The sequence below is a fragment of the Scyliorhinus torazame genome, chromosome 9 (assembly GCF_047496885.1).
Source record: "Scyliorhinus torazame isolate Kashiwa2021f chromosome 9, sScyTor2.1, whole genome shotgun sequence".
Lineage (NCBI taxonomy): Eukaryota > Metazoa > Chordata > Chondrichthyes > Carcharhiniformes > Scyliorhinidae > Scyliorhinus > Scyliorhinus torazame.
In genome coordinates this window covers 243,506,631-243,519,485 of record NC_092715.1, presented here as the reverse complement: position 1 = coordinate 243,519,485, position 12,855 = coordinate 243,506,631, and the positions used below count along the sequence as shown (strand labels likewise).

The 12,855-nt window shown below is 47.7% G+C and overlaps 1 protein-coding gene across 2 annotated transcripts in view; it reads right to left on the bottom strand.

Annotated features, from left to right (window-relative positions):
• Positions 1 to 3,129: 3,129 nt before the first annotated feature.
• Positions 3,130 to 12,855, bottom strand: part of gldc (glycine dehydrogenase (decarboxylating)) — a 219,717-nt gene continuing 209,991 nt past the window's right edge. For both annotated transcript variants that reach the window (XM_072517219.1, XM_072517220.1), the window contains 2 exons: positions 5,733 to 5,813; positions 3,130 to 3,840 (listed from right to left, as the gene is read on the bottom strand). In XM_072517219.1, the coding sequence (XP_072373320.1) occupies positions 3,697 to 3,840; positions 5,733 to 5,813 (225 nt within the window). In that variant the 3' untranslated portion in view covers positions 3,130 to 3,696. The remainder of the gene's footprint in view (positions 3,841 to 5,732; positions 5,814 to 12,855) is intronic.

Below are 12,855 nucleotides of genomic sequence, written 5' to 3'. Positions count from 1 at the left end.
GGGTGGACAGGGAATTTGCAGAGACCCCGGAGGAGGAGCTGTACAGGGAGAGGAGACGACTCCAGACCGAGTTTGACCTTCTGACCACCAGAAAGGCGGAGGTACTGTGGAGGAAGACACAGGGGAGGAGGTATGAATATGGGGAAAAGGCTAGTTGCCTGTTGGCGCACCAACTGCGAAAGAGGGCAGCAGCGAGGGAGATAGGAGGAATTAGGGATGAAAGGGGAGACACTGTGCGAAGGGCAGGAAAGATAAATGAGGTGTTTAAGACCTTTTATGAAGAACTGTATAGGTCTCAGCCCCCAGAGGGAGAGGAGGGGATGCGGCAGTTCCTGGACCAGTTGAGGTTCCCGAAAGTGGAGGAGCAGGCGGTGGCAGGCCTGGGGGCGCCGATTGAGGTGGACGAGGTTATTAAGGGACTGGGAAGCATGCAAGCAGGGAAGGCCCCGGGGCCGGACGGGTTCCCGGTGGAATTCTACAGAAAATATGTGGACTTGTTGGCCCCGTTGTTGGCGAGGACGTTCAATGAGGCCAGGGAAGGGGGGACACTACCCCCGACAATGTCGGAAGCGACGATATCGCTAATTTTGAAGAGGGACAAAGATCCGATGCAGTGTGGGTCCTATAGACCTATTTCACTATTGAACGTGGACGCCAAACTGCTAGCAAAGGTGCTGGCATCGAGGATAGAGGACTGTGTCCCGGGGTGGTGCACGAAGACCAGACAGGGGTCGTAAAAGGGAGACAATTGAATGTTAACGTGCGACGGCTATTAGGGGTGATAATGATGCCCTCAGTGGAGGGGGAGGCAGAGATAGTGGCGGCAATGGACGCAGAGAAGGCATTTGATAGGGTGGAGTGGGAGTATTTATGGGAAGTGTTAAGGAGGTTTGGGTTTGGGAACGGATTTATTCGCTGGGTTAGACTACTTTATGGGGCACCAACGGCAAGCGTAGTTACAGGTCGACATAGATCGGAGTATTTCCGATTATATAGGGGAACAAGACAGGGATGCCCGCTGTCTCCATTGTTGTTTGAGCTGGTGACTAGAGGGGGAGAAGAACACCGAGTCTCGTTATACGCGGATGACCTATTGCTATACGTGTCGGACCCAGCGGGGGGGATGATAGAGGTTATGCGAATCTTGAGGAGGTTCGGGGAATTTTCGGGGTATAGGTTAAACATGGGGAAGAGTGAATTATATGTGATAAATCCAGGGGACCAGAGTAGAGAGATAGAAGGCTTACCGCTAAGGAAAGTGGAAAGAAACTTCCGATACTTGGGGATTTAGATCGCTAGGAGCTGGGGAACCTTGCACAGACTTAATCTGACACGGCTGGTAGAACAAATGGAGGAGGACTTTAAGAGGTGGGACATGCAGCCTTTATCGCTGGCGGGCAGGGTGCAGGCAATTAAGATGATGGCCCTCCCGAGGTTCTTATTTGTATTTCAATGTCTCCCTATTTTAATCACCAGGACCTTTTTTAATAAAATAGATAGGAGCATTACGAGCTTTGTGTGGGCAGGGAAAGTTCCGAGAGTAAGGAGGGGGTTCCTGCAGCGCAGTAGGGACAGAGGAGGACTGGCACTACCGAACTTGGGAGATTATTATTGGGCCGCCAATGTGGCAATGATACGTAGATGGATGATGGAGGGTGAGGGAGCGGCGTGGAAAAGGCTGGAGAGAAGGTCCTGTAAAGGGACGAGTCTAGAGGCGCTGGTGACAGCGCCGCTACCGTTCTCACCGAAAAAGTACACCACGAACCCGGTGGTGGCGGCAACACTGAACATATGGGGATAGTGGAGGCGACAGAGAGGGGTGCGGGGAGCCCTGGTGGGGTCCCCTATCAGGAACAACCATAGGTTCGCCCCAGGAAGAATGGATGGAGGATTTCAGAGCTGGTACCAGTTGGGAATTAGGAAGGTGGGAGATTTATTCATAGATGGGACTTTTGTGAGCTTGGGAGCACTGGAGGAAAAGTATAAGTTACCCCGGGGGAATTTCTTGAGATATATGCAGGTGAGGGCGTTTACTAGACAACAGGTGAGGGAATTTCTGCGGCTCCCGACACAGGGGATACAGGACAGGGTGCTTTCAGGGGTGTGGGTCGGAGAGGGCAAGGTGTCAGAGATTTATAGAGAGATGAGGGAAGAGGGGGAGGAGTCGGTGGGCGAACTAAAAAGAAAGCGGGAAGAAGAATTAGGGGAGGAGATAGAGGAGGGTATGTGGGCTGATGCCCTAAGCCGGGTAAATTCCTCTTCCTCATGCGCCAGGCTTAGCCTGATTCAATTTAAGGTGCTACATAGAGCACACATAACGGGGGCAAGATTGAGCAGGTTCTTTGGAGTGGAGGACAAATGTGGGAGGTGTGGCGGGAGCCCGGCAAACCACGCACATATGTTTTGGGCGTGCCCGGCACTGGAAGGGTATTGGAAGGGAGTGACGGGGGTGATTTCGCAGGCGGTGAAGGCCCGGGTCAAACCAGGCTGGGGGTTAGCTCTATTTGGAGTTGCGGAAGAGCCGGGAGTGCAGGAGGCGAAAGAGGCCGATGTCGTGGCCTTTGCGTCCCTCGTAGCCCGGCGCAGGATCCTACTCATGTGGAAGGAGGCGAAACCCCCCGGACTGGAGGCCTGGGTAAACGATATGGCGGGGTTTATTAAACTGGAGCAGATAAAGTTTGCCCTGAGAGGATCGGCTCAAGGGTTCACCAGGCGGTGGCAGCCATTTCTCGACTACCTAGGGGAACGTTAGAGGGAAGACAGATGACCAGCAGCAACAACCCAGGGGGGAGGGGGGGGGAGGCTTAGTTGAGTATAGGTCAATAAGAGTACGAAGTTTTGTTACTTGTATATTATTATTATTATTATTGTTAAAAAGGTTAAAAATTTCTGTTTTGTTATTGTTATCATTTCGCTTGTTTTGTAAGCGGGAAAAATGTTGCTCAGGGAAAAAAAATTTCAATAAAATATATTTTTTTAAAAAAGAGAGAGCTGACTTGTGGTCATTTAACCTGAGGGTCTGAGGGTCACCACACCTCAGGTGCGGGGCAAGGTGGAGCCTTCATGAATAACCTCAAGAACCATAAAAACTACTGACGGTGCTCGTTACGGAACCAAGTGAGAAGAAAATCAGTTTAAGAGTTTTTATTGGAATAAGATAGTTAAAATTTACATTAAAAAAAAAATCTCTATTAACCAGGAGATGCCTGGTTACAGTTATAGAAGCATGGACAATTACAAATAAGAACGTCAAAAGCAAACATTAAAAATACTACCTTCTAGGACCACTTTGTCACTAGGGCACAGTTGTATATAGTCTGATAGCCTGCTGCCTGTCCAACAGCACTGTAGAGAACACAATACATTACAGTTCAATCACATCTGCATCCGGAGCAGTTCTCAAGTCAAGTCAAGAAAAAAGTGCACAGGATCAAGGCCACTTAAGTAACTCAATGCTGCTTAATGTCGAGTCACTGAACACCAACAGCTGAAGTGTGACTTGGACGTAGCGTCTGCTCTTTTAAAGAAAAAAATCAGCAGCCATTCCCACACAAATTGAGATATCTGACTTGCCAGATCTTGATTTTGAAAGCAAAACAAAAAGGAAAGAAAAATCATGTGTGGCTGGGCTTGTTGACAGCAATCACCGACTGAACCCAACACCCGCAGAAATAAAAACCAATCAATGACGGAGTTTTATGACGAAGCTCTCTTCTGTTCTGTGAAGGGAGATTCATAGGCTTCCATTGGTGGGCAGGAACAGACTAAGTGCTGATCTCCATAGAGGTCATCAATGCGAGCGATTGTCGGCCAAAATTTGGTTTCTGGTTTCACAAATTGCTGAAAAACAACCACAAGGACACTTCAACAAACATCCCAGTGATTCAAAATGTGAGAAATAATTAATGGATATTCCTGGTTTAGCCTGGCAATTCTTTTCCAGTTCCGGGACCCGGGAAAAAAAACCCATGTTTTTTTTTCACAGGATGGGTGCGTCGCTGCCAAGGGCGACCTTTGTTGGCAATCCCTGATTGCCCTGGCGCTAAGAGTCTGGATTCACATGTAGGTCAGACCAGGTAAAGATGGCAGATTTCCTTCCTTTCCCCAAGGTGCATTAGTGAACAAATGCAGTGTTGGTTACCAGTGCTAACTTTGTACTGAATTGATTTATTATTGTTAATTTAAATTATACCAGCTGTCATGGAGGGGGATTTGAACCCACGACCCCAGAGCCTGGACTGCAAGACCAGTGACATTACTGGTACACTACCAACTCCCCTTGAATAAAATCCACAGCATGTAAACATAGGTATCCACCAACATTTAAGGACAGCACGGTAGCACAAGTGGGTAGCACTGTGGCTTCACAGCTCCAGGGTCCCAGGTTCGATTCTCTGCTTGGGTCACTGTCTCTGCGGAGTTTGCACGTTCTCCCCGTGTCTGCGTGGGTTTCCTCCGGGTGCTCCAGTTTCCTCCCACAGTCCAAATACGTGCAGATTAGGTGGATTGGCCATGCTAAATTGCCCTTAGTGGCCAAAAAGGTTAGGAGGGGTTAATTGGTTACGGGGATAGGGTGGAAGTGAGGGCTTAAGTGGGTCGGTGCAGACTCGATGGGCTGAATGGCCTCCTTCTGCACTGTATGTTCAATGTCTTGCTATGTTTTGCCCAAAAGTGAACAATATGGAAGTCATACCCTTATTCCCACCCTTTTGTTTTAAAGGTGTTTAAGATGCCCCCAGAAATTGACTGTAAATAGATTGTAATGGTTTGAGACAGAGTTATCATGTGTTCTGCTGGAGTGGGGCTGCCACTGCAGCTAAAACGAGTCTTCACAGGAACTGGCAAATTATTTAGATTGCAACAGCCCAAATTGGACTTCCACAGCATCAGCTGGACTGGACTAATGCCCAGGCATAAAGGAATAGCGAGTGCCCAAACTTGCTGTGATTCCCAGTAACTGCCGAGATCAGTTATTGAGCCAAGAATGTTTAGTCACATGGACATGCAACATTGCAATAACCTACTTGGCAGAAACCGAAATTCCAAAGAGTGGTACAGACTTGAAGTGGTAACCCATTTCTAAACACTGTGCTAAAAGGACACGGACATTCCAGGAATGCACGGTTTGAAGAGGAATTAAAAGCTTGGGAATGCAGGTTAGAAACCTGGGAAACGCCGCAGAGCACAGGTTTGTGCACGCAACACAGAACCGCTAACAATCTCATTCATGGGTGGCGTTTGCTCTGCTTGTCAAATGCGAGCAGAATCAGGGTGAGAGGAGGGAATGGGCTCCACCTATGCAAAGGGCAGAGAGTCTGAGATAACAGAAAGACGGACGTTTGTTGGAGTCAGCAGTTGCAAAAAAAAAAAAAAAAAAAAAAAAAAAAAAATGGTTAAGGAAAGATCCAGACAGCGGGCGAGATTTTCCCAGGGTTCGCGCCGGCAGTGCACCCCCACTGCTGGTTTCTCAGCTGCAAGGGGCGTACTCAACTGGAAATCCCGTTGACAACGACGGGGACCAGAAGATCCTACTGCTGGCCAATGGCAGGCCTCCTCCCGCTGCTGTGAAACACCCGGTGGGTTTATCGGTAAATCCCGCCCAATGAGCTTTGCTGGCCTGATGGAAATAGGCTACTCCTCGGCATAAACAACCGTACGCATTATACACAGATCTAACCCAAGACTAATATAACGGTGCTTCTCTTTAAATTAACTTTTAGGGCTTCACTTACCAATGGGAATGCTGCTTGCTCTCGAGAGTACGGCCGGTCCCAATTCGGTGCTGCAATGCAAGCCAACGTGTGTGGAGACATCTGCCGATGAAAATAACACAAAGAATTTTACTTCCAAAACAGATCAAGTCTCATTTAAGAGGAACTAAAGGCTGCCCAGCCATCAGTGCAAATTCATACACATAGCAAGATTTGAATCTACTTAGCCATTGGGCAGCCAATTTCAGAGAGCAACCAAAATGATTGAACGGATAGCAGGATTAGATTTTGTAATTGGGGCATGTTAGCACTGGAAAAGAGTCGGTTCAGGTGATACGATTGCTGTTTTTAGGATTTGGAGGGTCTAGATAATGTAGACTTTGTTTCACCTTGTCCAGAACAGGTTAGGCGGGGTTACAAGGATAGGGCGGTGGGGTGCTCTTTCGGAAGGTTGGTTTCTGAAGCGCCAAATGGCCTCCTTCTGCTAGGTAAGGATGGATTCTACAAAACAAAAAAAACCAAAGGGCGATATGTGTTTGAAGGGTGGAGTAAATTCAAACTAATCCATGGAAACATTGGGCTGAACTTTTTCAGACTTGCAGAGATGAGTTTGGAAGAGCCGCAGGGTGCAAAATGAGATAATCCTGCCTGTGTCTGGCTCCTCACTGCATTCCCACCTCCAAGCAATCTTGCCAGAGATGGTGTCAGATTGGCAGCAGCTATCTGTCCGGCAGCGATCGCTAGCCAATTACCATCATTAGGTGCCCGCTTAGGGCAAATTGGTGACGCCAGCAGGGTTTTCCTGACAGCAACAGGGTGGCTGGACTATGACACCTCCATTAAATCCCCCATCCCAAGGCCACAGGCACTGGCCATCCTGCAGAGAGAGTCCACCTTGAGGTGCCCTCATAATCTCCTGCCCACATTGCTGCCCACCTCTCGTGGTGGGGCGGCACACAAGACATCGCGGCAGGCTTTGATTGAGCCTGCCAGTTTCCCCATCGGACTGGGGACCTTGACGCAGCTTTTTAATTGGCAAGAAGACCGTCACCGATGCCTCACCAACTTCCGGGTTCCTGATCCGGAATTGCAGCTGATGGCGGACCAATCAGGGAAATACAGCAAATAATTTTAGTGGACAACTGGTCAATCTAAGGAACTATTTAGGAAGCTGTAAGCACTGATTCAATTGCTTATTAGATAGATTGCTTTCAGAAAATAATGGTCCAAATATTTCTGGAAAAATAACCCGGAGTTCCTGATATATGCACCCGGTGACGTCAGTGGGTGAAGAGATACGGCGCGAGTTGTGAATCTCCAAAACCTACTGACTGATTTTCAAAACTCTGCCAACTGCTTTTCACAAACAAAATCTCACACTTAAAATCTCCCCTTATTGTTTAAGAACTTGCTGTATTTGCATATTAATTGACGATTGAACTCACCACAGAAAGGACCCACATCGAACGCTAGTAGCCTTTTAACGGCAAGAATATTGGCAATGCAATGCCAATCAACATCAGGCCCAACAAAATCTCATTCCTGCATGTGGTGAATTCCTCTCAGATGTATTAACAATTTTAAATTTAGTTTCTTTCTTTCTTACCTTTTCCACCTCTTTCACATTCGCTGAATCCAATTTTCTTTTCCCATTAAGCCACCATCAGAACCTTCTTTAGTCCTTAATGCTACACCTCATTAACACCTCATTTGTATTATGTCCATTATCTCTCCTTAGCTCTGTCCTATCCCAAATCTTCTATTTTGCCCCACGTCCTCCACCTTCAGCAGAGGGCAGTAGAGCGGAGCTGCTGATTGGCTGTTGTGGGGAAATTTGCATACGTCCGTGTGCTCACCCTAACTTGAATGTTTACCTGAGCAAGAGACCCCAGCTGTTCAAGTGAAGACAAGCATCCAGCAGAGGGCAGTAGAGTGGAGATGCTGATTGGCTGTTGTGGGGGAAATTTGCATACGTCTGTGTGCTCACCCTAACTTGAAGGTGGTTTGTGGAGGAGCTGTTGCCAAGTGACACTTAAACCCGAAACACTTCTTCAGTGTTTACCTCCCTTCCCCCTCCTCTAACCCAAAAAAACCAACCGCTGTAAAGATCAAGAGGAAGGCTCGAGGGCAGGTAGAAGTAAAAAGAAGTTGAACCGTGACGTTACAGCCTGCAGGTAAGGGATTGGCTGGTGACTGGTAAGTAGTTTTTCTTTTATTTTCCCTCAAGTGTTATCGTGCGGGGCGCAGAGGTTCCTGAGTGAGTGCTTGCTGAGAAGGGAAGTGAATAACAGGTAAGCTCTTTCTTTTTCTTTTTTTTTATCTAGAGAGGATGGCAGGGAAGATAGTGCAATGTTCCTCCTGCAGAATGTTTGAGGTGAGGGATGCCGTCACTGTCCCTGCTGATTTCATCTGTGGGAAGTGCACCCATCTCCAGCTCCTCAGAAACCGCATTAGGGAACTGGAGCTGGAGCTGGATGAACTTCGGATCAATCGGGAGGCAGAGGCGGTCATAGATAAAAGCTTCAGGGATGTAGTTACTCCGAAGAATAAAGATAGATGGGTGAAGGTGAGAGGGGCTGGGAGGAAGCAGTCAGTACAGGGATCCCCTGTGGTTGTTCCCTTTAGTAAGAAGTATACCGCTTTGGATACTGTTGGGGGAGGGGACTTACCAGGGGTAAGCCATGGGGTACAGGTCTCTGGCACAGAGTCTGTCCCTGTGCTCAGAAGGGAAGGGGGGAGAGGAGTAGAGCATTAGTCATTGGAGACTCCATAGTTAGGGGGATAGATAGGAGATTCTGTGGGAACGAGAGAGACTCACGGTTGGTGTGTTGCCTCCCAGGTGCCAGGGTGCATGATGTCTCGGATCGTGTTTTCGGGATCCTTAAGGGGGAGGGGGAGCAGCCCCAAGTCGTGGTCCACATAGGTACCAACGATGTAGGTAGGAAAAGGGATAGGGATGTAAGGCAGGAATTCAGGGAGCTAGGGTGGAAACTTAGATCTAGGAAAAACAGAGTTATTATCTCTGGGTTGGTACCCGTGCCACGTGATAGTGAGACGAGGAATAGGGAGAGAGAGGAGTTGAATGCGTGGCTACAGGGATTGTGCAGGAGGGAGGGTTTCAGATTTCTGGATAATTGGGGCTCATTCTGGGGTCGGTGGGACCTCTACAAACGGGATGGTCTACACCTGGACCAGAGGGGTACCAATATCCTTGGGGGGAAATTTGCTAATGCTCTTTGGGAGGGTTTAAACTAGTTCAGCAGGGGCTTGGGAATCTGAATTGTAGCTCCAGTATACAGGAGGTTGAGAGTAGTGAGGTCATGAGTAAGGTTGCAGGAGTGTACCGGCAGGCAGGAAGGTGGTTTAAAGTGTGTCTTCTTCAATGTCAGGGGCATCCGGAATAAGGTGGGTGAACTTGCGGCATGGGTTGGTACCTGGGACTTCGATGTTGTGGCCATTTCGGAGAGATGGTGGAGCAGGGACAAGAATGGTTGTTGCAGGTGCCGGGGTTTAGATATTTCAGTAAGCTCAGGGAAGGTGGTAAAAGAGGGGGAGGAGTTGCATTGTTAGTCAAGGACAGTATTACATAAGAACATAAGAACTAGGAACAGGAGTAGGCCATCTGGCCCCTCGCGCCTGCTCCGCCATTTAATGAGATCACGGCTGATCTTTGTGGACTCAGCTCCACTCTCCGGCCCGTACACCATATCCCCGAATCCCTTTATTCTTTAGAAAAGTATCTATCTTTTTCTTAAAAACGTTTAAAGAAGGAGCCTCAACTGCTTCACTGGGCAAGGAATTCCAGAGATTCACAACCCTTTGGTTCCTCCTACGGTGGCAGAAAGGACGTTTGATGAGGACTCGTCTACTGAGGTAGTATGGGCTGAGGTTAGAAACAGGAAAGGAGAGGTCACCCTGTTAGGGGTTTTCTATAGGCCTCCGAAAAGTTCCAGAGATGTAGAGGAAAGGATTGCAAAGATGATTCTGGATAGGAGCGAAAGCAACAGGGTAGTTGTTATGGGGGACTTTAACTTTAACTGGAAACGCTATAGTTCGAGTACTTTAGATGGGTCCGTTTTTGTCCAATGTGTGCAGGAGGGTTTCCTGACACAGTACGTAGATAGGTCAACGAGAGGCGAGGCCATATTGGAATTGGTACTGGGTAATGAACCAGGACAGGTGTTAGATTTGGAGGTAGGGGAGCACTTTGGTGATAGTGACCACAATTTGATTACGTTTACTTTAGTGATGGAAAGGGATAGGTATATACCGCAGGGCAAGAGTTATATCTGGGAGAAAGGCAATTATGATGCGATGAGGCAAGACTTAGGATGCATCGTATGGAGAGAAAAACTGCAGGGGATGGGCACAATGGAAATGTGGCGCTTGTTCAAGGAACAGCTACTGCGTGTCCTTGATAAGTATGTACCTGTCAGGCAGGGAGGAAGTGGTCGAGCAAGGGAACCGTGGTTTACTAAAGCAGTCGAAACAGTTGTCAAGAGGAAGAAGGAGGCTTATGTAAAGATGAGACATGAAGGTTCAGTTAGGGCGCTCGAGAGTTACAAGTTAGCTAGGAAGGACCTAAAGAGAGAGCTAAGAAGAGCCAGGAGGGGACATGAGAAGTCTTTGGCAGGAAGGATCAAGGATAACCCTAAAGCTTTCTATAGGTATGTCAGGAATAAACGAATGACTAGGGTAAGAGTAGGGCCAGTCAAGGACAGTAGTGGGAAGTTGTGCTTGGAGTCCGAGGAGATAGGAGAGGTGCTAAATGAATATTTTTCGTCAATATTCACACAGGAAAAAGACAATGTTGTCGCGGAGAATACTGAGATTCAGGCTACTAGACTAGAAGGGCTTGAGGTTCATAAGGAGGAGGTGTTAGCAGTTCTGGAAAGTGTGAAAATAGATAAGTCCCCTGGGCCGGATGGGATTTATCCTAGGATTCTCTGGGAAGCTAGGGAGGAGATTGGTGAGCCTTTGGCTTTGATCTTTAAGTCATCTTTGTCTACAGGAATAGTGCCAGAAGACTGGAGGATAGCAAATGTTGTCCCCTTGTTCAAGAAGGGGAGTACAGACAACCCCGGTAACTATAGACCAGTGAGCCTTACTTCTGTTGTGGGCAAAATCTTGGAAAGGTTTATAAGAGACAGGATGTATAATCATCTGGAAAGGAATAATTTGATTAGAGATAGTCAACACGGTTTTGTGAAGGGTAGGTCGTGCCTCACAAACCTTATTGAGTTCTTTGAGAAGGTGACCAAGCAGGTGGATGAGGGTAAAGCAGTTGATGTGGTGTATATGGATTTCAGTAAACTGTTTGATAAGGTTCCCCACTGTAGGCTACTGCAGAAAATACGGAGGCATGGGATTCAGGGTGATTTAGCAGTTTGGATCAGAAATTGGCTAGCTGGAAGAAGACAAAGGGTGGTGGTTGATGGGAAATGTTCAGACTGGAGTCCAGTTACTAGTGGTGTACCACAAGGATCTGTTTTGGGGCCACTGCTGTTTGTCATTTTTATAAATGACCTTGAGGCAGGCGTAGAAGGATGGGTGAGTAAATTTGCAGATGACACTAAAGTCGGTGGAGTTGTGGACAGTGCGGAAGGATGTTACAAGTTACAGAGGGACCTAGATAAGCTGCAGTGCTGGGTTGAGAGGTGGCAAATGGAGTTTAATGCAGAAAAGTGTGAGGTGATTCATTTTGGAAGGAATAACAGGAAGACAGAGTACTGGGCTAATGGTAAGATTCTTGGCAGTGTGGATGAGCAGAGAGATTTCGGTGTCCATGTACATAGATCCCTGAAAGTTGCCACCCAGGTTGATAGGGTTGTTAAGAAGGCGTATGGTGTGTTAGCTTTTATTGGTAGAGGGATTGAGTTTCGGAGCCATGAGGTCAGGTTGCAGCTGTATAAAACTCTGGTGCGGCCGCATTTGGAGTATTGCGTGCACTTCTGGTCGCCGCATTATAGGAAGGATGTGTAAGCATTGGAAAGGGTGCAGAGGAGATTTACCAGTATGTTGCCTGGTATGGAGGGAAGATCTTATGAGGAAAGGCTGAGGGACTTGAGGCTGTTTTCGTTAGAGAGAAGAAGGTTAAGAGGTGACTTAATTGATGCATACAAGATGATCAGAGGATTGGATAGGGTGGACAGTGAGAACCTTCTTCCTCGGATGGTGATGTCTAGCATGAAGGGACATAACTTTAAGTTGAGGGGAGATAGATATAAGACAGATGTCAGAGGTAGGTTCTTTACTCAGAGAGTAGTAAGGGTGTGGAATGCCCTGCCTGCAACAGTAGTGGACTCGCCAACACGAAGGGCATTCAAATGGTCATTGGATAGACATATGGACGATAAGGGAATCGTGTAGATGGGCTTTAGAGTGGTTTCACAGTTGGCGCAACATTGAGGGCCGAAGGGCCTGTACTGCGCTGTAATGTTCTATGTTCCTCTCCAACTGCATTTAAAAAAAATAAATTTAGAGCTTCAAATTCTTTTTTTCCCCCAATAAGTGGCCAATCCACCTACCCTGCACCTCTTTTTGGGCTGTGGGGGTGAGACACTCACAGGCATGGGGAGAATGTGTAAACTCCACACGGACAGTGACCCAGGCCAGGATCGAACCCGGGTCCTCGGCGCCGTGAGGCAGCAGTGCTAACCACTGCGCCACCGTGCTGCGCCTTCCTCTCCAACTATATAGTTCTTTACATTTCTATCCCTCTTCAGATCTGAAGAAGAATCTTACGGACACAAAATTCTGTTTCTCCCTCCACAGATGCTGCCAGGCCAGCATTTTGCGTCTTTATTTCTTTTCCTTCTCTTCAGCTCTCCCTGTACCTGATTTTACTCTAATTAACCCCCTTTTTCATGGTTTGTTTCTCAGGAAGGAACACTTTGTTCACAAAGGTTCCAGATATCTCACTGACCCCCCCGTGCACTGTGAGAAGTCCATGCATTCACTAAGTTATGGTACAAATTACATTTGAACTGCAGGATGCAGGAAATAGAATATCCGTGCACTGCGAGATGGCCCACCCTGATAAGAGTAATATGAGGTAAGATGTTCATTAAATGTAGCACGCATTGGAGGAACAGGTGAGTTTGGACCTTTGTTTCCCGAGGTTTTCCAACAGCTCGGTATTTTT